Genomic DNA, 24,613 nt, shown 5'->3' on the forward strand with positions numbered 1-24,613 from the left:
GCCAGCATTCGTTGCTTACCTATGATTTCCCTTCAAGAGATGATGATGAGCCACTATCTTAAACTGTTGCTTAGTGTGTTGAAGAAAGTCCCACAGTGCGCTCACCTGTGGAATTCCAAGATTTTGACCCAGCGCCAATGATGGAACAATTATACATTTCTAAGTCTAGATGTCATGAGGGAATCTCAAAGGTGATGATGTTCCTGTATGTGTGCTGCCCTTTTTCTTCTCAATGGTAAAAATCGAGGGGTTTGGGTAGGGCTGTCAATGAAATCATGCTGATGTATATCCTGCAAATGAGCGGTCATTGATTTTTCTTCAGCTAACTATATAACCTGTTCTTAAATATTGACATGATCTCTGCTCACTTAAAAGTATTGCATTCTACAGCCGCACAACCCACTATGTAAAATATTTCTTCGGCTCTCTGTTTTACAATTTTATATTTAATGTTGTATCTATCAATATTCCTTCTATACTAGGCATTTACCCCATCTCATCACTTAATAACTTGATGTATCCCTAAAACATATACATTTAATCCCTTCTATTTTAAAAATAAATCTAACTTTCCAAATAATGTCTTCTATTTTTACTGCATGATCAATAAATCTAATTTTATTAGTACTGTGTTTGCAAAATTAAAAAGTAAATGTTGCAATTTAATATGTACTTAATGTAAAAACCTAAAAAAAAAAGGAGTATACCATCTGGCCAGTCAAACCTGCTCTGGCATTCAATAAGATTGTACCTGATCTTCCTCAGGCCTCAATTCTTCTTTTAATGCCAGCTCCTCACTAACCGCAACTCCCTAACATTTCAAAAATTTCTGTTTAAATACTTTGCGATTGAGCCTCCACAACTCTCCGTAGTAAAGAATCCCAGACATAGATAACCTTCTGGGAAATGAAATTCTTTCAGATCTGTTCTAAATCATGTCCCCTTATTCTTAACTACATCCACTTGTGTAAATATCTTCTCACATTTACCTGATTGAACCCCTTCAGAATCTTGTATGTTTCAATTGGATCACCACCTCATTCTTCTAAACTCCAACAAATGAAGACCTAACCTGTTTAGCTGTTGGTCAATCCCATCATCCCAGGTGACATCACATTTCCCCATAATAAACTCCATGTGCTAGGTTTTTGCCTTCTCAACCCATGACTTTCCCCTTGTAAATTCCTTGTATCCTATCATAACAAGCCATCCGGCCTACTGTTGTATCATCAGCAAAGTTGGATACACTGCACTCTGCTGCCTCCTTGAAGTTATGAATATTTGGAGTAAATTATTGAGGTCCTGTGAATAATCCTTGCAACACTCCATTCGTTACAACTTTCCAGAAAGCGATTAATGAAGACAAATAAAAGTACCTTACAGTCAGAAATAGGGCATAATGAAAACAAAAAGATGGCAGACTAATTAAATGCATATCTTAGTTCAGTCTTCACAAAGAAGTACTCAAAAAAAGTCCCAAAAGTGTGAGGGAACAGCCCAGTGAGAGGTAGGAACTGAAAGAAATCTGTATTAGTAGGGAAACTGATGGGTTTAAAGGCCAATAAATTCCCCAGTGGATAATGATCTACATCCCAGAGTATTTAAGGAAGTAACCCTAGAAAATAGTGGATGCATTGATGGTGAACATCTTTTTAAAAGTCTGTAGACTGCGGAACAGTTCCTATGGATTGGATGGATTCTAATCTAATCTTACTGTTTAGAGAGGGAGATATAGAGAAAACAGGGAATTACAGATCAATTAGTACAGATCATTGATGTTGGTAATGGGGAAAATACCCATTATAAACAATTTAATAGCAGAACACTTGGAAAACAGTGACATGATCAGACAGAGTCAACATGGATTTATGAAAGAGAAATCAAGATTGACAAATTTACTGGAATTTTTTGAGGATGTTGCTAAATAGAGTTCATCAAGAAGAGCCTGTTGATATAGTTTACTTCAACTTTCAGAAGGCTTTTAATAAGGTCCAACATAAGAGATTAGCATGTTAAAATGCATGGAATTGCATATAGTGTACAGACATGGATAAAGAATTCGTTGGCAAAAGAAAAATATTTTTCTGAGTGGCAGCTATTTTCTTGGCGATTGATTGGGAAAAGGGGAGATCCCTGTGCACCCAGTTTTTGAAAATGAGCATGCAAGTGCAGCAGGTGATGAAGACAAATGGTATGTTGGTGGGAGCAGGGGTGTCTTGCTGTAATTAGACCACACCTGGGTTAATATGTGCCGTGATGTGGAGGTGCCGATGTTGAACTGGGGTGAATAAAGTTAAAGATCATACAACAGCAGGTTATAGTCCAACACATTTATTTGGAGGCACTAGTGTTCAGAGTGCTGCTCCTTCATGAGGTGGTATTATTATATGCAGTTTCAATCACCTTATCTGGGGCAGGAAATTCTGGTGTTGGAGAGAATGCAACAAATGTTTACTGTTTTCTGGGATGGCAGGACTGAAATATGAGGAGAGATTGGATTGTTTAAGATTATGTTCACTGTAGTTTAAAAGAATGAGGAGCGATATCATGGAAGCACTATAAAATTCTAACTGGACTAGAAGGGTAAAGGCAAGAAGGAGCTTCCTCATGACCAGGGAATCCCAGAACCAGTGGTCACAGTTTAAGGATACAGGTCATTCTGCTGTAATGTGCGTTTCATTAAGGCGAATTCATTATAATGCGATTGAAGAATTAGGGACAGTGCTTCTAAAGTGCAAAACTTTAAAACGTGTTGGCTGTAACGCGATTACATCGCCAACATTTTAAGCACTGTTTCTAACATGAGAAACATTTTCTATAATGTGGGGTTGCACAAGAATGCAACCATTACGTTACAGAAGAAGTACTTGTATGTGATAGGCCATTTTGGACTGAAATGAGGAGAAATTTCTTCATCCAGAGAGTGGAGAGCCTGTGGGATTCCCTGCCTCAGAGAGTGGTTCATGTCACAGCATTGAATGTTTTCAAGAAGGAGGTGAATGTAATTCTTAAGGCTAATGCTATCAAAAGGTATGGGGGCAAAATGGCAATGGTGTACTGAATTATATGATAAGCCTTGATCATATTAAATGGACTTGTTTTTGATGATTCTATTCAAACTTTGGCTTGTGTGTGTTAACTCATCCGAAATCCATGTTGTAATGTTACCCTCATTACCGTGAACTCCAATCTTGTGCAATAACATTTTACTTGACACCTTATCAAATGCGTTCTGGATACAAGGTTTTGGACCAATTAAATGTTTAGTTATTGGACAAAAAAAAATCAAAATAAAATGAATGTTATTGTTTGTATCCTTGTTTTACTACTCGAGGTTAAAGGAAATATAGGTAAATCAAAAAATTTTGAATCAAATCTCTGGCAGAACTATTGTGCAATAGTTATTTTCAAGCATGCATATGCATAACGATAAAGATGTAAATATGATATTACAGTAATATGTTGACTAAATATTGGAGCTGATTTACTACATGTGTTATGCCCTGTTTTTGTTAAAGTCAAATTGCATTGTATCTGATAAACAGGTGAAAGACCATTTAAATGCCCATTTGAAGGCTGTGGCAGATCGTTCACCACATCAAATATTCGTAAAGTGCATATTCGGACTCATACAGGTGAAAGGCCATATTTCTGTCCAGAGGCTGGCTGTGGAAGAGCCTTTGCTAGTGCCACCAATTACAAGAACCATATGAGGATACACACAGGTATCAAGCAGAATAAAATACGACTCAATATTTCCTAAAGCCTGCAATTGTTTTGTTACCTAACAGAGCAGATATCTATTTAACTATCCATTTTGGTAAAAAATGTAATGAATGCTTTCTTGCAATAAAAGTATAAGAGTGTTGTGCCATCTTTTTGATTCACTTTTGTTGTTCCTGAATGACACGTTATAGGTGAGAAGGGGAATGGCTCATTCTCAGGCTTCAGCCAATTTTAAGTCAATCAGTCATTTACTATGAGGAGCAAAATCTGGGATAAGTTTCAATCCTCACTTCCACTCAGATCCTTTACCTTTATAATGTTTAGAAGAGATTTTTTGATTGGAATGTGCAATGCACAGGTATATTTTCAATTTGTAGTCATAATATACATTATGCAGTGTGCATACAAGAATTTGCCAGAGTTTAAAATCCTTCAGAATAAGGTCTGAGTCTCAATTTCTTGTTCAAAGCCTGAAGGTCAGAATTTTTCATTGTTGAGTAACAAGACTAAATCCTGGAAAGGTGATGATCACTGTAACAGACACAGAAAAGGTGTTCTGTTTAAGTGAATAATTACCCTGTGCAGTTCCTGCATGTTTATAATGGGTGAGAGAATCCTGTTTAATTAAGCAAAAATTTTGAAACACTCAGCAAAAGATTCACAGTTGGCTAAAAGGAATTTATAGCCTGGATTTGATGTCTAGACTGCATGTTGGATTTAGGGCAGAAAAATTAACAACTCTGTACAGTTCGTGTAATGCTTCAGTGAATTGTTTTTCAAAGAAACATAAGAGGACTTAGCATGAAATGCTAATTCTGCTGAATTTGAGCTGTAACTTCTTTCAAACTATTAAATGACAAAAGAATTTTAAAAGATTACCTTTTTTGCACATTGCTGAAACATTTTATAATATTTTGCACTTTTATTGTTGAATTTATCTTTGTTATGTAATTATGATGTTATTTATAATTTTCAGGGGAAAAGCCTTATGTATGTACTGTACCTGGTTGTGATAAGCGTTTCACTGAGTACTCCAGTTTATATAAGCACCATGTAGTTCATACCCATTCTAAACCTTACAACTGTAACCACTGTGGCAAAACATATAAACAGACCTCTACCCTGGCAATGCATAAACGAACTGCACATGGTGACAGTGAACCAACTGAAGAAGAAGAAACTTTCTTTGAATCACAAGATGGTGAGTACAACTTTATTTGTTTTCATGTTTTTGTCCATGAGTCTTAGACTAGCTAGTAATATTCAATAATCCTGAAGAATCATAAAAAAAATTTTTTGGCAAAAGTCTGAAAATGTTTGTGTGCTGTGAAATTCATAAACATCATGGTTTAAAAAAAATCAATGTAAATGGGATTTGTAAAGTCAGTCTGAATATCTGATAAATATAGAACAGTCCAGCACAGAAATATGCCCACCATGTATATGCTGACCATGATGCCATTCTAAACTAATCCCATCTGCCAACACATGATCCATATCTCTCTATTCCCTGCCTGTTCATGTGTCTGTTTAAACGTTGTTATTTGTAACATATTGTTTATTCATCAGCTTCTTGTAATTTTCTAACTCCATTGAAACACAAGTGATTTTTCTGCAAATCTAATCTTTCCCATTGTAAGACTAAGCATACTCAGCTGTACAACACCCTCTTTTCTTTCCACTTATGTAGCTGGGTATTTGGCTGCTTTTGAATCTCAAACATGCAACTGTAGGTTTTTGGATAGCAAATGGATATTTAGTTTTGGGATGCACAGGACATTGGTTAGGCCACTGTTGGAATATTGCATGCAATTCCGGTCTCCTCCCTATTGGAAATGTTGTGACACTTGAAAGGTTCAGAAAAGATTTACAATGATGTTGCCAGGGTTGGAGGATTTGAGCTATAGGGAGAGATTAGATAGGCTGCGGCTGTTTTTCCTGGAGCGTCAGAGGCTGAGGGGTGAGCTTATAGAGGTTTACAAAATTATGAGGGGCATGGATAGGATAAATAGACAAAGTCTTTTCCCTGGGGTGGTGGAGTCCAGAACTAGAGGCCATAGGTTTAGGGTGAGAGGGGAAAAGATATAAAGGAGACTGAAGGGGCAACTTTTTCTCACAGAGGGTGGTACATTTATGGAATGAGCTGCCAGAGGAAGTGGTGGAGGCTAGTGCAATTGCAACATTTAAAAGGCATCTGGATGGGTATATGAATAGGAAGGGTTTGGAGGGATATGGGCCAGATGCTGGCAGGTGGGACTAGATTGGATTAGGATATCTGGTCGGCATGGACAAGTTGGATCGAAGGGCCTGACTGTTTAGGTGCTGCATGTCTCTATGACTCTGTTAGATGTAAATGAAAGGTAATTATGAAGTCAGTATTATGATGAAATCCTCTATAGCATTTGCTTGTTGTACCAAGCAAGCCAGCAATCTATGACCGATTAGCATTAATGGAGCAGATGGTCTGAAGGTTGTTGTGTGGCAACTTTGCATAATGCCTAGCAATTGGTGAGGGACTTACTGCAAGGTTTTCAATAGGTCACTTTTCAGGAATACTGAAGAGGAATTCAAAGGTTAGAGGAGAAAGAGAAAGAGGGAAATGTCGACTCTGTGGTAGGATTACTGAAGCTACTGTACTGATAAGAAGATAGTCAAACTACACACTATGTAGAGAGCTCAGGAAGGAGTCAAGAGCAATTGGATGTTTTTGGTATGTCAGAAAACAAGAAATTCTCAAAATTAGTGGGCATCTGGAGTCAGTCAGGACGCAAGTGGTCCTGGGGAGCTGAGACAGATCGTAGATTCTGTATCGGAAGGGACCTGTAAGCCGTAATAGAGTTATAGAGTTTTATACTATGGAAAGTGGCCATTCAGCCCATTGTGTCTATACCAGCTATCAAGCACTCTAATCCTATTTTACAGCATTTAGCTCATAACTTTGTATGTTATGGTGCTTAAGTGTTCATTTAAATACTTTTTAAATGTTGTGATGGTTTCTGCCCCTACCACCCTTTCAGGCATACCCATCACCCAAAAGTTTCCTTAAATTCCCTCGAAGTGTCCTGCCCCTTACCTTAAATCTGATTAACCTAAGATTTGATCCCTCTATTGAGGGGAAACATTTCTTTCTCTCCACCCAATCTGTGTCCTATTTAATTTTGTACAGCTCAGTCAGGTCTTCTCACCATCTCCCCCCCCCCACCCCCAGCTTTCTCTGCTGTGAGGAAAGCAACCTCACCCTACTTAGTCTCTCTTATTAGCTGAAATGATACTTCAGTGCAACTGAGGTAGTGGGGATTGAAAGCACGGAAGCAATGTTTGCTTGATGTAGCTGAGAAAAACTGGAACTTGGGGAAAACCGGGAACAATTTTAATTTGGTAGAGCTAGCTGTTGGTGGAGTTATATTTCTGAATGAGTGCAGTTTTGGAGTCCAGGGATAGATACAGAATGGGAGCAGTTAGTAAAGCGGCACAGAACTCTTGAGAGAGAATTTCAAGGCAAATCCTTGAGAAGTTTAATGGGATTTTCTGATTCACTGTGTCATCACCATTTGGAGGACATTGCTGAATATCCCAGAGAAGGAGGTTTAGAGGGGATTTAAATAAGCATTTGGGTGATAGGTATGCCTGCAAGGGTGATTGGGACAGAAACTATCACAACATTTAAAAAGTATTTAAATCATGTTATGGACCAGGCCAGACTCTCTCAAAATATTTTAAGAAGGTAGCCCAGATCCTAACTTGTATTTTTTTTAAAGGCAGATTTAATGTGGATATTCCAGGGGTGATGCAGGTAGTCAAACCACTCGGCTTCAAGCAAAACAGAATTTATTTAAACACTGCCCTTCAAACATGAAAAAAAACAGAATTTAGAATAACAACTATTTGAAAAGCCAACCAACTCAAAATCTCAACTTAATGAACTTATTCCAATTCCCGCAACTTCCCATTAACACACCTCTTGGCAAATTGTAAATTCAAACACAGGTCCTTACAGGCAAGATCGGTTTCAGCTAGAAAGTTCAGGCAAGAAGTATCTGTGAAAGCATGTAATCTCTTTTTCACTGTAACTGCTTCTCTGCTACCAGCAGTTTTTTGTCTGCCTGTTTAGCCTGAACTGGGAGAACTGGCCACTCCCCTGCCATTGTTAAAGTAAGCTCTTTCTGAGACATATCAGCACCTCTGCCTTTATGACCCCTTGTTATGGTTCTGTTTGCCGAGCTGGGAATTTGTGTTGCAGACGTTTCGTTCCCTGTCTAGGTGACATCCTCAGTGCTTGGGAACCTCCTGTGAAGCGCTTCTGTATTGTTTCCTCCGGCATTTATAGTGGTTTGTCTCTGCCGCTTCCGGTTGTCAGTTCCAGCTGTCCGCTGCAGTGGTCGGTATATTGGGTCCAGGTCGATGTGTTTGTTGATTAAATCTGTGTGTAGGGTGTTAATTCAGTCTGTTATGCATATTTACCAAGTGCTAATTCTTGAATATTAAGATTAAGTTGTATGTAAATTGTATTATTGTTCTAAAGTTATACAGTGGCGTTTGTTGTTGTTTATTCAAAACCATGAAAACCTGTGCCTCTATTCACTAAGTCCCCTGGATCTTTCACTTTATTTGTTTTTAAAAAAAATGGTACTGGTCCCAAGCCAGTTCACTATATCAATATGGCATTCTGGTCTATGATCATAATGATTTTTTAATCTAATAAAAATCAATTCTGTAGCTGTATTTTGTAGATCTGAGAAATTACGAATATATATTGTACTGTACAAATGTGATGGACTGATAATATTTTCGCTTCTCTCAATATTTCCACCTACTCATGAAGGTGATTTCTGCTCCTCTTTCTTCAACCACCCCCATATCCAACCCACCCCACCATATAAAAACCTCAGATGTTGGTGAGGTCATAAATTTCCAACTAGCAAATACACCTTGTAAACCTGGACCAAATCTCCTTTCTACTTAAACTATTTAGCTACATGTTGATATTGACCTTGAATAAATTTAATACTGATTTACAACGATTCTCATGCATATAGTCAAGGAATGATTTATGTCTGAGACTAATGAATCATCCAAAGTAAATGTGTTTCTGTTGTGTTTTGGCACTTGGAGTTTAGACTGCTCAGCATATCCACTCAGTATGAGAAAATGTGAATTTGCATTTCCTTTTTCTTCTCTTTGAACATGAGGGTCAAACAAACAGCCACAAACAACAGCTTTGTTTTATATGGTAATACCTCACTAATGTCAGTGCTGCAGCAGAAGGCAAGAAATTTTGCTGACCTTCTATGTTGGCAAAAAAGTGAGAATGAGAAATTTTTGAAGATAATACAAATATGGAATTGTATAAATCTGCTGCAATTGTTAATGCCTACTTGCTCTTTCTAAAACAAAAGACTTTCATATTGATTTGTTAGATTATTTTGTGAACTCTCAATTAAATAACATGCAAACTTGTTTAATGATATTGCACTGGAGACTGAAATAACAATATTATGCATTTTTGTGGCATGATAAAATAACAGCTTGGTGTAGCACAGAAGGCCATTCAGTCTATTCAGTTTATGTCGGCTATTTGAAACAGCAGTCCTTCATTCCCACTTGCCCCATTATTTCCCTGCAATCTTTCTCATAAATGTGAAATTACTAGTTTTAGACTTAACTGTATGTTTTTTGTATGTTCAATGAGATAGTCCCTAATTTGAAATGTATTGCTGTGTCCTATTTTGCTTTATAAGTTACCTCTGGAGATGAAATCCTTAAAGGACAACCAATTACCTATGTAACCGGAGTTGAAGAAGACAATGGATTATCTGGACAAGTTACTACAGTTGCTCAAGCAGACGTAGGTCAACATATGGCCCTTATTGCCCAAGATGGTACACAGCAACAGGTAAGAAAAAAAACTAAACTCAAATTCCTGTCTTGGCTAGCCTTGTAGAGTCCAGTTTTAATTTGTTTTTGTTTGCTTATTCTTCTCTTGGGGAGTCAGTCAGCTCAGTTGGCTGGCCAGCTGGTTTGTGATGCAGAGTGACACCAGCAGCATGGATTCATTTCCCACACTAGCTGAGGTTATCATGAAGGCTGTTCCTTTTCGACCCTTCCCTTTACCTGAAGCATGATGACCCTCGGGTTAAAATATCACCAATTGTTTCTGTCTAATAAGGGAGCAGCGCCATCATCTTCTGGAACTATGGTGACTTTACTCTTCTCCTTTCTGTCTGTTTCTTTATCCAATTTGTTTATTGCAGCTGCTGTATTTTTGCCATGATACCAAATAATTTTTTATAAGTCCAGCTAGGCATTATTGAACAAATCAGATCCCTGAATGAAGACTGACTCAATATATTTCTTCTTTAGTTAATTAATATGATTAACATTGAGATGAATTCACAAGAGGATGGAAGTTTTCTGCAACAGCAGGTATTTATGGTACACAATAAGGTATTTTAAAAGTTTATCTAAATATGTGGAATCTAAAACTAAGCAAAGCAAAGATTCAATCTGTTCCTCAACATTAGCTCTACGGAGACGCCTGTCTCGAGAGGTGCCATCCCCATTCATCCCTTTACAATTCTATGTAACTAATTCCTTTCAGTATTTTTTTCATCTGGATTGAGGAGACAGTCTGATGAATTTGCTGACATCTTTTTCTCACAAATCTGAAAACTTTAACTTTCTCACTTCTAATAACCTGCAGATTTCTAAACAAACTTCTTCTAAGAGAAAAACAAAACTCGCTTCTAAACTCAAACTGACGTCTTCTGAAATGAATTTAGAAAAATCTCGGCCATCCTAGATACGTCTGAGCTGAAAACAAAGCCTATGTGTTTATGCTGCTTGCCCATAAGCCAACCATATGAATATCTAGATGTATGTTTGCTCGCTGAGCTGGAAGATTTGTTTTCAAATGTTATGTCACCATACTAGGTAACAACATAAGTGAGCTTCCAGTGAAGTACTGGTATTATGACCCTCTTTCTATTTATGTTTTTAGGTTTCCTTGGGTTGGTGATGTATTTCCTGTTCTTTTTCTCAGAGGGTGGTAAATGGGATCCAAGTCAATGTGTTTGTTGGTAGAGTTCCGGTTAGAATGTCATGCTTCAAGGAATTCTCGTGTGTGTGTGTCTCTGTTTTGCTTGTCCTAGGATGGATGTGTAGTCCCAGTCAAAGTGGTGTCTTTCCTCATCTGTATGTAAGGATACTAGTCAGAGTGGGTCTTTTTGTAGCTATTTGATGTTCATGTATCCTGGTGGTATTTTGTAAATGACATTAGTTTTGTTTGTTGTCTGTATAGGATCTTTCAAGTTCATTAGTTGCTGTTTTAGTGGGTTGGTGGGCTACTATGATGCATAATAGAGATCTGAGTAGTTTGGCAGTCATTTCTGAGATGCCTTTGATATAGGGGAGAGTGGCTAGGGTTTCTGGATGCACTTTGTCTGCTTGTTTGGGTTTGTTGCTGAGAAATCAGCAGACTATGTTTATTGGGTACCTGTTCTTTTTGAATACACTGTGTACGTGATTTTCCTCTGCTCCTTCGTACCTCCTCTGTGCTGCAATGTGTGGTGGCTCATTGAAATAATGTTTTAATGCAGCTTCGTTTATGGGCGTTGGAATGATTGCTTCTGTGGTTCAGTGTTTGGTCCGTATGTGTTGTTTTCCTCGATGTTGGTTTGAAGTTCCCCATTGACTGTTTGCTTTACTGTGACATCTAGGAATTGCAGTTTATTGTTGCTTTCCTCCTCTTTTGTGAATTCTATGCCAGTAAGGATATTACTGATGGTCTTGAAGGTTTCCTCTAATTTGTTTTGGTTAATGATGACAAAGGTGTCATCCATGTAGCGGATCCAAAGTTTGGGTTGGATGGCTGGCAGAGCTGTTTGTTCGAGTCTCTGTGTTACCCAATGGACACAGTCTGCCGATTTCTCAGCAACAAATCCAAACAAGCAGACTAAACACATCCAGAAACCCTAGCTACTCTCCCCTATGTCAAAGACATCTCAGAAATGACTGTCAGACTACTCAGATCTCTTGGCATCATGGTAGCTCACAAACCCACCAGCAAAACAAATCTCATTTACAAAATACCTTGCAAGAACTGTGACAAACAGGCAGAAAACTAGTCACGAGGATACATGAACATCAACTAGCCACAAAAAGACATGACCAACTCTGACTAATGTCCTTACATACAGATGAGGAAGGACACCACTTCGACTGGGACAACATATCCATCTTAGGACAAGCCAAACAGAGACACATGAGAATTCCAAGAAACGTGGCATTCCGACCAGAACTGTATCAACAAACACTTTGACTTGGACCCTATTTACCAACCTATGTGAAAAAGAACAGGAAATGACATCACCAACCCAAGGAAACCTAAAAACATAAATAGAAAGCAAGTCATAACACCAGTACTTCACCAGAAGCCCACTGGTGATGTTACCTAGTATGGTGACGAAACGTCTGAAAATGACGTCTTCCAGATCAGTGAGCAAACTTCCATCGAGAACCTTAACCTGAGCTACAACTCTTCTCAAAACTCACTAATATTCATATCTTTCCATTAATGCCACAGGATCCAGACTCAACTGCGCTCTGACAAAATGTTGGATTTAACTCACAGAAGTAACTAAAATGCAGCAGAATATATTTTGAAATCAGATTCCAAAAAAATGTATAAATTATATGCTATTCATCACAAAGTAAATTTAAAAAAAAATTATATTAAAATAGGCCAAATATCAATATTAGTTGCTCGGAATGACAAGAATACCTGAGTGTCAGCAGTATCTTTCAGTCAAGTTTACATACAGAGCATTGGCAAATAATTATGTAGAATTGAACAGTTTTTTTTCATTTGGCCCAAGTTCAGTGGACCAGCAAGAATGGAGAAAATATATTTTTAGATTGACAAACAACTTTTGCTACTTTATTTGCAGATTGTTTAAAAACTAGGAGCTGGAGCAAACCAATTGGCTCTTGCAGCTTACTCTAGCAATCAATGAGATCATGGCTGCTGGATTTTAGCCTTAATTTCATTTTCATGTCTGCTCCCTATAACCTTTGACTTCCTTGACAATGAAAAGTCTGTCAAACTCAATATAGACCATACTTAATGATTTAGCCTCCATGATGTCAGTGGAAGAGAATTCCAAAGATGGAGATCTTTTAAGAGAAAAATTTCTTCATTTTAAATGAGATATTCCTCATTTTAAAATTGTGTTGTTGTGATTTTGTTCATTTACTTTTTTCATGGCATTTGGGCATTGCTGGCAAGCTAGCATTTGTTGCATATCCTAGTTGCCCATGGCAAGCTTGTGATAATAAACTACAGTTGCACTCCATGTGGTACAGATGCATCCATGGTGCTCCAGTTTAGAACAACTGAAGCGCTTGCTCGGCTATTTCAGAGGGCAGTTAAGCATAAATCATGTGTGTGTCTGGAGTCACGTGTAGGCTGAAAGATCATACGATATAGGAGCAAAATTAGGCTATTTGCCCTTTTGAGTCTGCTTTGCCATTCTCATGGCTGATGGTTTTTTAACCCCATCTTCCTTTTTTCCCCATAATCCTTGATCCCCTTCACTTAGGCTATGTCCTTGGGTCCTAGTCTCTCCTGCTAGAGGAAGGATCTTCTCTATGTCTACTCTGTCCAGGCCTTTCAGTATTCTGTAAGTTCTAATGAGATACCATCCCCAACCTCCTAAACTCGATTGAGTTTAGACTGAATCCTCAAAAGCCTTCATTCCTGGGATCATTCCTATAAACTGCTGCTGGACCCCTTTCCTTGCCCCACACCTCCATTGTACACAAGAAATCTTGAATTTGAAAAGTAAGGTGATATTGCCAATTTCATACCTATATCATTTATATTAGACTGCATGCAGCTCCATATCAAGTTAGCCAGGTTCCTTAAAACACTTGGTCAAGGACAGATTATTGACAAAAAAGGATTTAAATTTGCAAATACATCCAACTTCCATTTTAAATGTAACAAAACCCTTGCCACACCTGTGTCTCTCCACATTCGAACCCCCCCCCCCAACATGCACCTCTGCTCCACACACAACTGCCTTGTTGCATGCTGACCCCCCACCACACACACCTCATCCCTAATGCACCTCTCCCTGCAAATGTTGTTTCCCCCACGTACAGCCCTCTCTGACACATGCTTCTCTCCTCAGCATGCGTGTGCACACACATCCATCCACACAGACCTCTACGCACACACTGGCACTCCTCCAGCCACAGAAGAGCATACTGAAGAAGGGTCACTAGACCTGGAACGTTAACTCTCTTTCCTCAGATACTGCCAGATCTGCTGAGGTTTTACAGCTTGTGCACAGACACATCTGTACAGTTCTACACACATCTCCATGCATGCAAAAACGTATGTTTCCACACAGGCGCATATCTGCAAGCCTGGAGAAAGTATTAAACTGTGGAATGTTATCCTAAAGTACTTTGGCCAAGTAATAGTTATATTCAGAAAAAAAAGCAACATTTGCAGATTACACAAAATACTGTTCTGCAACCCAAGTCACTTTCCACAAATGCAGTTGGCACTGTGGTTTATTTTTGGATTATTAATGACTATTTGATTCTTTTTGTTTTGGTAATAGTGGTATAGATTGAGACTTTTAAGAACCATGCCCATGTGGTGATTAGGCCTTCTGGGGCATTTTCAAATCTCAAACTTTGAGAGAAATTTCACGGACAGAGGTTGTTGCCTCTGTGGTAAATTATTTCTCACTGTCTGTGCTCAGATACAAGGTGCTTTACGACCTCAAAATGAGTCATGTGACCTTTTCCTGAAAGTGTTGCAGACCCATGACTCCAAGCATTTTAGGTATTTTGTAAATGCAGCATCTTTGCTGCTATGGTCTCCCTCACCACCCGACGCCTGGAGGAAGAACGCCTCATCTTCCGCCTCGGAACACTTCAACCCCAGGGCATCAATGTGAACTTCGCCAGTTTCTTCATTTCCCCTTCCCCCACCTCACCCCAGTTCCAAACTTCCAGCTCAGCACTGTCCCCATGACTTGTCCTACCTGCCTATCTTCTTTTCCACCTATCCACTCCAACCTCCTCCCTGACCTATCACCTTCATCCCCTCCCCCACTCACCTATTGTACTCAATGCTACTTTCTCCCACCCCCACCCTCCTCTCATTTATCTCTCCACTCTTCAGGCACTCTGCCTGTATTCCTGATGAAGGGCTTTTGCCCGAAACATTGATTTTACTGCTCCTCGAATGCTGCCTGAACTGCTGTGCTTTTCCAGCCCCACTAATCCAGAATCTTTGCTGCTATAACAAGTGTTCTTTGCTTTGAAAAGTTTCTTTTCAATAAGTTCTGTAATATATATATATATATATATATATATATATCCAGCTAATAATTTTATAAATTAATAAGTTAGATAACACATAGTCAGAACACTACATTCCCAGAATATTAGCCTTGGAATTCTGGATTACTAGTGCAGTGACATTATCGTTAAACCACCTTCTCCCCATCTCTTCTAAATGAAGAGGGTAAAGCTACACAGTACTGTTGGTCTCACCGATGCCTGTACACTTGGAATAACATTTCAGTGCTTTTATACTGCATTACTTTTGCGATAAAGACCAACATTCCATTTGCCTCCTTAATTACTATGTCTGCATACTCAGATTTCTCTTCATGGCAGCATCTTGCATTGTCCTTTTATTTAAATGATAGTTTGTCTTCTCTTCCTGCCAAAGTACCAACTACACATTTCCAATATTATACTCCGTCTGCAATGATCTTCCCCTGTCACTTAACCCTATCTGTGTCTCTTTACAGTCTCTTTGTACCATCTTTACAACTTACCTATCTTTGAATTGTTGCCAAACCTTTTTGACAAATGTTATTAACATTGTAAATAGTTGAGGTCCAGCAATCAGTCCTGCATCATTGCATTTGTGAGAGTTTGCCAACCTGAAAATTGCCCATTTATCTCAGAGCTCCATTTTTTGTTAGCGGAACTTTTATCCATTAATGATGATGATAATATTATCATCTCATCGCTATGGCCTCTTATTATCTGCAGTATCCTTTAATTTGGCACCATACTCAATGTTTTTTTGGAAATCTAAAAACACAACATATATTGGTAGTCCATGATCCACCCTGCATGTTACATCCTTAAAGACTTTTGTCAAGCATGATGTTTCTTTCACCATGCGGATTTCAGTTGACTGGTTATAACAGCTGCGAGCTGGGGGGATGAAGCAGGCAGATGTGAGGGGCAAAGAGAAAGAGACCGCAAGGAATGAAAAAGAGCAAGGAGACTGTGTAAGAAGGAGGAGAAGATGGAGGCTGCTCTCTGAATCTTTTCGAAAGCAACATCCAAGTAATTGGAAGCCATGAAAACTCGAAATCACTGATATAATAAATTCTTTAAAAGTGAATGTGGGGGATCCAAGATGGCGGCGATCTAGGAGGATCGTGTTGCAGAGCTCTGCACTGCAGCACAAGTGGGACAGACCTCTAACCCCACCCAACCTGGACCATTGCGATATCCTGGGACTCTGGAAAGGTCGTGGAGTCCCAGGAAACTGCGAAAAATCAACTTACCTGTGTTTTCGCCGCCCAGAAATGCCGAAGGAGGAGGAGGAGAATCTGAGGCCGGGCCCACGGCCCAGCCTGCAAGATCCTCACACTCAATTACCTACCAGGTCCTGGTGAAGGAGCTTGTGAAATCTCGTGAGATATTGGGAAAGCAGATAGAGGAAAAGCTGGCCCCCAATCTCTATCATGCTGGAGAAGCATGAACAGCAGCTGGGACACCTGGGAAAAGGGACAGATGAAGTTGAACACAGAGTCACAGTGGTGGAAGCTGGTACCAGTTCCTCCAGGGATAAGATCCAAGCCCTTGAGACGCAGGTCCATAATCTGCGTGACCAAATGGATGATCTTGAGAATAGGGGCAGGAGAAAAAATATTCTGATCATTGGTCTGCCAGAAGGTAAGGAAGGTGAGTGGCCAGTGGAATTTATTGAGGTCTGGTTGCCGAAATTCCTTAACTTTTGAGCCTGGAAAGAGAGGCTTAAAAGTCGAGAGAGCTCACCGGGTCACGGTGCAGAGATCGGTCTGGGTCAACATCCTTGTCCTCTCCTGGTGCAGTTTCATCATTATAGAGATAAGGAAAGAATCGTGGCAGCTTCTGGATTCTAGGGGCAGGGTCCGAAGGCCCTAATGTATGAGGGCTCTAAGATCATGTTCTTCCAGGACTTCTCAGCAGTGGTGATCCAGAAAAAAAAACCTATGACTGTGTTAAGAGAAAACTGAGGGAGCTTGGGATCCTGTACTCTCTGAGGTATCTGGTAGTGCTTCGGTTCACCTTAGTTGGATCCGTACATCTCTTTGATGTGTCGAAGAAGGCAAGAGGCTTTGTGGACAAATTAACCTAATCTGAACAATTTAGTATGTACAAATAGTGTTAGTTGGGTATGTCTCTATTAAAAAAAGAGAGGAAGTCCGGTTGGGGCTTTCTTTTCCTTTTTTTTAATTGGTAAAAATATGTTTTAAGCTATGTTTGGTGGTGGTTGAGATATATACTCTCAATTTCTAAGTTAAGTTAGAGGAAAGGCTGGGTAGGGTATTTACCCCTTTTTTCTTTAAAAAAATGTCTTTATTCACATTGCTGTTTCATGGTGTACTTTCTTTCTTTGCTGTTTGTGTTTGCGGTGCGGCTCGAGCTAGGAGGAGGGAAAATGGTTGGGATGGCTAGATGCCTACTTATGGGCAGTTTATGCCTGGTTCAGGTATATATATATATATATGTCTGGGCTATAGTCTTGGCAGTGGGATGGGAAATTGGCTTTTGGGATGGGTAGTTGCTACTTTGGGCAGGGGGTGAGTTCCCCTATTCGGCCGTTGGCGCTTGAAATATCGGTTTGTTTTTTGGTTTTCATTGTATATAATCTTTGATAGCTTTGTAGGTTTGTTAACTATAATAGTTTTGGTTTATGTAATTTATGTGATCGATGGATCTTCCAACATTAAGGCTCGGCAGTTTGTGGTTCGAATTCCTCCTGTCTGGAATCTAAATGTTACTGCAAAAGGTTATGACTTATAACTTGATCAAATGGTGTACCTGGAATGTCAAGAGGAGTCACTCACCAATTAAAAGGAAGGAGGTACTTTTGAGTCTTAGAAAGGAGAAGGTGGATATTGGTTTGTTACAGGAGACACACTTGGACGACAGGGAGCATTTGAAACTACAGCAGAATGGCTTTGATCGGATTTACTTTTCATCTTTTAATACCAAAAGTAGGGGAGTGGCTATACTGGTTAGGAGGAATCTCCCATTTTAGTTACAAGAGTGTGTTAAAGACACACACACGGGTGATTTCTAATTCTCAAAGCCCTGATAAACTGGGAAGAATATGGTGTTTTAAATGTTTATTGCCCTCCGGCTGGTAGATGTGTTCTCTAAACTGATCAGTCTCAAGTCCCAGATGGATCCCAGAAGCCCTCCAATACCCTCTGTACAAATTGAACAATTAGTGGGTCTGTATGTGGAGTTAGGTTGGTGGACGTTTGGAAGTGTCTGCACCCTATAGGCAGGGATTTTATGTTTTTTTTCAATCCACACAGATGTCACACCAGGATTGTTTTTTTTTCCTGACCCCCTTGGCATCCCTGGACTTGGTGGTACCTGGTACGATTGGTAATATTACCATCTCCGATCACGCTCCAGTGAATCTGTTGGTTAAGATTAAGGACGTTACATGGGTTCAAGGCACTGGCGAATGGATGCCATTATCCTCAAGGATAATAAGTTTGTGGACTACTCTCTGGAAGTTCCTAGGCATCAACTCAGGCTTGGTTAGTAGCCCATCTGCCCTTTGGGAAATTGCCAAAGCCTATGCCGGGGGTTAGTTATTTCGTATTCTGCCAGTAGGAAGCAGCAGAAGGGTGAGCAGCAATGTCTCCTCGAAGCACCGTTGAAGGCAGCCGAGAAGGCATACTTTGACAGGCCCTCATTGGTCAAGCTACAGAGGGTTATGGCGCTGTGGTCTCTATTGAATTCCATGCTCAGCAAAGAAGGAGCTTACTTTTACAAAGCAAAGGTCATATGAGCATGGTGACAGGCCAGGCAAGTATCTAGCATATCTTGACAGGAAAAGAAGTGCCCCTCAAGCCATTACGGCAATTAGGGAACAGTCTGGGAACCTAACATGTGACTCCAAAAATATTAATATGGCATTCCAGAGATTTTACTCTAAGTCATACCAATCTGAGTGTTGTGAGGAGGGGAGGGCCAAATTGAAAGGATCTGGGGCTCCCGGGTGTGACCCCCTAATAGGAGTCCTTTCTCAATGCCCTCTTATCAGAGCAAGAGATGCAGGAAGCTCTGAGGCAGCTTCAGAGTGGAAAGGTGCCCGGTCCTGATGGACTTCCCAGTGAATTCTGTAAGGAATTTATAAACATATTGTCAGGCCCAATGTTCAAAATGTTTAATGACTCATACAGCCATGATTGTCTCCCGACATCTCTGAGAGACGTCAATATTTCGCTTATTCTGAAAAAAGAGAAGGTCCTGGAGGACCACTTCATTCTTCAATGTGAACTTCAAAATCCTCTCTCAGACTCTTGTATTAAGGCTGGAGACTGTGTTAACTTCTATTGTTAAAGAAGACCAGATGAGCTTCATAAAGGGCCGCAGATCCTCCAATAATGTTAGCAGACTGCTTAATGTAATTCAAGCATGCCAACAATAGTCAATACAGGGATTGATGATTTCTCTAAATGCAGAGAAGGCATTTGACAGAGTTGAGTGGCCGTACCTTTTCTATACTCTGGAGCGGTTTGGTTTTGGTGAAGTCTTTATAAGATGGGTAAAGGTTCTCTACAGTGACCCTCTCACTTTGGTCATCACCAATGGGGTGCAATCCAGCAATTTTAACATTGTTAGGGGCAGCCAGCAGGACTGTCCCCTTTCGCCACTGCTTTTTACGTTGGTGATTGAACCATTGGCGGAGGCCATTTGTTGGGATCCTAATATATCGGCTCCAGAAGTGGGGTCAAAATTACATAAGATTTTGTTGTACGCGGACGATGTCCTCATTTTTTTTTTGTCAAACCCTTACCTGATACAATGCATCACTGCGTTTGGCGCCTTTTCGGGGTACAAGATTAATCTTGCAAAATCAGAGGCTGTGCCTGTGGGTGGTCTTACGAAGGTGCTAGGTCTTGAGGGCGAATATCAATTCTCATTTAAGTGGTCACAGGAGTTTTGTGTACTTGGGCATATTCCTTACTTGAGTTCTGGATTGACTGTTCAAAGCTAATGTTGTTCAATTATTTAACAAAATCAGACAAGACCTTCAAAGATGGGAGGCACTTCCGGTCTCGTGGTTGGGTCAGATAGCGCTTATTAAGATGAATATTCCTCCTCCCCCCACTTTGTTATACCCTATATGGATAATTCTCCCTGATTTTCAATAAACAAACATTCAGGAGACTGAACAGCTGGTATTTGGCATCGTCAGGGGCCCATCATTAAATTAGCTAAACTGCAGTTGTCTCACAGATTGCGGGGAGTGGATCTCCCGGACATTAAAAGCTACCAACTAGGCTTGCTTTTATCCTACATGAGTGATTGGGCTTGTGGGGACCCTTTTCAATATGGTTAGATATTGAAACCTCCCAGGCAAGGTGCCCCCTTACTACCTTGCTGTTTTTGGACAAAATGAGGACAGTTAGGGAATATTGCCATAACCCAATGGTTAAAAAGGTAAAAACAATGACTGCAGATGCTGGAAACCAGATTCTGGATCAGTGGTGCTGGAAGAGCACAGCAATTCAGGCAGCATCCGAGGAGCTTCGAAATCGACGTTTTGGGCAAAAGCCCTTCATCAGGAATAAAGGCAGAGAGCCTGAAGCGTGGAGGGATAAGAGCTTCAGGGCAGAGGAAATGACCTGGGAGTTGCAGTGGGAGAGAGACTCCCTGAGATTCTTGTAGAGAGAGGAGGAAAACTTCTTCAAGGCAGGCATCCTTGCAAGAGGATTCGCAGTAGGGTTAAAATCAACGAGGTAAAAACAATGACTGCAGATGCTGGAAACCAGATTCTGGATCAGTGGTGCTGAAAGAGCACAGCAATTCAGGCAGCATCTGAGGAGCTTCGAAATCGACGTTTCGGGCAAAAGTCCATAACCCAATGGTTGTCAATACTGTTGAAGCATGGAGGGCAATTCGGCAGAGAGAAGGCAATGTTGGCAAAACATCTTCTCTTACACCTATAGTGGGTTTGCCGGGTTTTCAACCGGGGGTGATAGATGCAGGATTCAAGCATTGGGCAGCTCAGGGTGTGTCTTGCATGGCGATTTTTTTTGAGGGAGACACAATGATGTGCATTGATCAGTTAGCACGGAAACATGTGCTATCTAACAGGGACCTCTTTCGTTTTTGTTATCAAGTTTGGGATTTTATTCAAAAAAAGACTTTTGTCTGATCCCTACGAATCCGACACAGAAAGGAGTGCTCAGTGCTAAGAGTACACTTTCTGTCAGCACTTTATATCATCAATTGGGGGATGCCCCCTCAGATGAGTTCTATCAATTCTGCAGGATGTGGGAGAGAGAGCTAGGCGTTGAGGTCTCTTCAGAGGCATGGGAAGATACTTGGCAAAACGCAAGAAAGATATCAATTTGCAATAGGATTCATGCTTTACAGTTGAAGATTCTCCACAGGGTCCACTTGGCTCTGGACCGTTTGTCAAAATTTAAGCCAGGAATATCTTCAGCATGTCCCAAGCGTAAGGTTGGTTACAGGCGTTCTTACCCATTGTCTCTGGACTTGTAGTACACTTTAAACATTGTGGTACACTGGAGCGCTGTGGTGGATGCACTGGAGAGGATTTTAGGTGTAAGAGTAGAGAAGGACCCGATCTCTCTCCTCGGCCTGTCCAGTGTGTTCCCTGCAGATGCGCATAAGAAAAAACTTTTCAACATCCTCACCTTCTGCGCAAGGAAGAATATCTTACTAGGTTGGGTATCTGATATTTGTACTATTTTAGAAATCTGTTTTTTCAATAAAAATATATTAAAATTAAAAAGTGAATGTGGAACCTCTAGTTTATATCTGCATAGGTTCAGGAGCTACTTGTGAAACTTGAAAGGGTTCAGAGAAGATTTGCAAGGATGAGGGTTGGAGGGTTTGAGGTATAGGGAGAGGCTGAATCCACTGGGGCTGTTTTTCCTGGAGTGTTGAAAGCTGGGAGGTTAATAAAATCATGAGAGTCATGGATAGGGTAAATAGACAAGGTCTTTTCCCTATGGGTGAGTCCAGAACTGGAGGGCATAGATTTAGGGTGAGAGGTGAAAAATTTTAAAAGGGACCGAAGAGCCAACTTTTTCACACAGAGGATGGTGTATGTATGGAATGAGCTGCCAAAGGAAGTGGTGGACGCTGGTACAATGACAACATTTAAAAGGCATCTGGAAGGCTATATCAATCGGAAGAGTTTAGAGGGATATGGGCTAAATGCTGACAAATGGGATTAGATTAATTTAAGATATCTGGTCAGCATGAACGAGTTGGACTGAAGGGTCTGTATCTGTCCTGTACATCTCTATAACTCTATGATTTTATGTAGTGGATGCTGTTGTACTGAAAACTGCAAGATTTAACATTATACGTGTCATTGCATTATGTCATGATAACTACTACTTAGTTTTCAATAATACTTTTAAGATTTGAACAAGTTCACCAATATATATTTTCTGTGGCTCCCTTTCCTTTTTCAGCATTTTCTTTTTCTACAACCCAGGATCATTTATAAATGAATATGCTGAATTGTTTGATCTCCCCCTCACTTTGTTCTTTATTCTATGTCTTTATTTGGTCCATCTTTGGTCGTCATTTCTATCACTTTTGTTTCTTAAACCTCAGTTTTATTCCATAGTACCTATTTGTAGGAGATAATTCGTTCCCTACATTTTATAGTTACTGCTCAATTTAAATACAATGGTATTCATATAATTTATATTATTAAATGTTTGCATCCAACTCCTGTACCTGCTTGTAAATGTTTCAAGGCTGTTATATAAGCATTTAAATCAATATACTGGTAATGAAGGGGACACTTCTTTGTCAGTTACTTGTGCTTACCTAAATTGTTTTGCATCATTTTTCTATGAACTGATTACTTGACCTCAAGCATCTTGAAGAATCTTCAAATGTGTTTGCCAACTCCACTTTGATTCCACTCTATCAGCCTCCTAGCTGAGCTGATTCATTGTCTAGATCTAGAATTAATACCATCTATGTAATATAACCATACATACCATATATGCTCAAGTAATAGTTGATCTCCTGTTTGGCCAAAATATCTGGAAATTTCCATATACCACCTATAAAAATCGACCGTCGTTCTTCACAGATAACAGATAAACATCTATGAATCGGTGTGCCGGTCATTATACTCCACCCCAGGTCTTCCAGTCTGCTGGCCGTCATGCTGCGTTCCGGGTTTTCAGAACTACTGCAACTTGTGTTGTTTTATTCGTTTGGAGATCATTTGGGCTTCTGCTAATGATACGGCATGAATTTCAGCCCCTCAAATGTTGTATCCATGTAATAGTCTACCCCAAAATTTTAACCTTAAAAAGTAGTTAAAAAGATTCAATTATTACTTGAGTATATATGGGATAATTTTTTTTGGAATGAGTTTGTTTCATTAAAAAAGTTTAAAAACTCCAAAATTCAAACATTACACATGGAAGGTTGAAATTTGGAAACATTTTACAACTTCACTTTACACTTTGAGCATTTTAGCTCTGTTCCTTTTAGCCAGAGCAGAATTCATGCCAGAGTCTGTTTACCCTGTCTGGATAAAAACATTTGAGAATTTTAGACAAATCTGTCAATTGCTGCAGAATGTTTTCCAAGCTAGTTTGTAGTTTCACTCAGTCTGAAAAGGTGACCTTTTGGTTCCAAAACTGTGGTGCAACTGAAGCACATAAAAACCAGTATTAATTTACTACTAATTAAGACCTATTTCTCATGTTCTTTGTAGTTGGTCCAAATGCATTATCCAGAAATTATGTTAACCGTTGTATTTTGTTTATTTTTGTCAACATGGGAGCAGAAGGGATTAACATTTGAGTCACTGGTTCATTTTGAAACTACGGTGTGTGTAACCCATAATTTTCACGTACTTATGTATTTCAAATATTTCTATAATGTGAATGTTACTCTCAATTTTAAATTATGTTCAGAAAACAAATTGGGAACATCTGCTTTTTACCCTCTCTCGCTCTTCCACACACTTGCCGCCCTGCCCCTGCTAAACGTGTTATGGGGTTGAGAGAGTAGAGAATGCATCATAACTCAATTTTGCACAGCAAGGAGTAAGATTGAATCAGTGTACAAATCACTGGGTATATACAAATTCCTGGAAGTTAAGAGATAGCCACAAATTATAGCATCATTGTTATCACCAATTGCTGTGTTTGTTGCCATTAGAAATGGAAATTTGATCATTCCTGGACTTGTAGGAAATAACATCATTAATTTTTTTTTCTACTATTCATCATCTTAGCTGAGGCTCATTTGGTTTGATTTTTTTTGTTTATGTTTTGTTGTGGATTACTACATTTGCACACTTTAGTTATTATATTTAGCAAAGCATTCATGACCAGATTCAGCTGATTCATTCCACACTGGTAAGCCCGGTTTTTGGACTCTACATCTTCAAACTGATGTTATTTTCTCTAGCTTTTCATTTTTTATTCATTAGTACAATTCACACAAAAAAGCAATGTAAATGGAAAATAATATTTTTACTGTACAAGGAGAGACTGATCACTTAGCAAGTGGACTCTGATTGACAAAGGTGTTGCTA

General features: G+C 39.6%; 1 protein-coding gene across 6 annotated transcripts in view; it reads left to right on the forward strand.

Moving 5' to 3' along the window:
* Positions 1 to 24,613, forward strand: part of LOC122557816 (zinc finger protein 143-like) — a 98,707-nt gene that overhangs the window by 65,014 nt on the left and 9,080 nt on the right. For all 6 annotated transcript variants that reach the window (XM_043705895.2, XM_043705897.2, XM_043705899.2 and 3 more), the window contains 3 exons: positions 3,546 to 3,725; positions 4,703 to 4,927; positions 9,465 to 9,619. In XM_043705895.2, coding sequence (XP_043561830.1) covers positions 3,546 to 3,725; positions 4,703 to 4,927; positions 9,465 to 9,619 — 560 coding nt within the window. The remainder of the gene's footprint in view (positions 1 to 3,545; positions 3,726 to 4,702; positions 4,928 to 9,464; positions 9,620 to 24,613) is intronic.

The sequence above is a fragment of the Chiloscyllium plagiosum genome, unplaced genomic scaffold (assembly GCF_037043375.1).
Source record: "Chiloscyllium plagiosum isolate Xiang-an unplaced genomic scaffold, Cpla_swu_hap1 HiC_scaffold_18, whole genome shotgun sequence".
Taxonomy (NCBI): Eukaryota; Metazoa; Chordata; class Chondrichthyes; order Orectolobiformes; family Hemiscylliidae; genus Chiloscyllium; species Chiloscyllium plagiosum.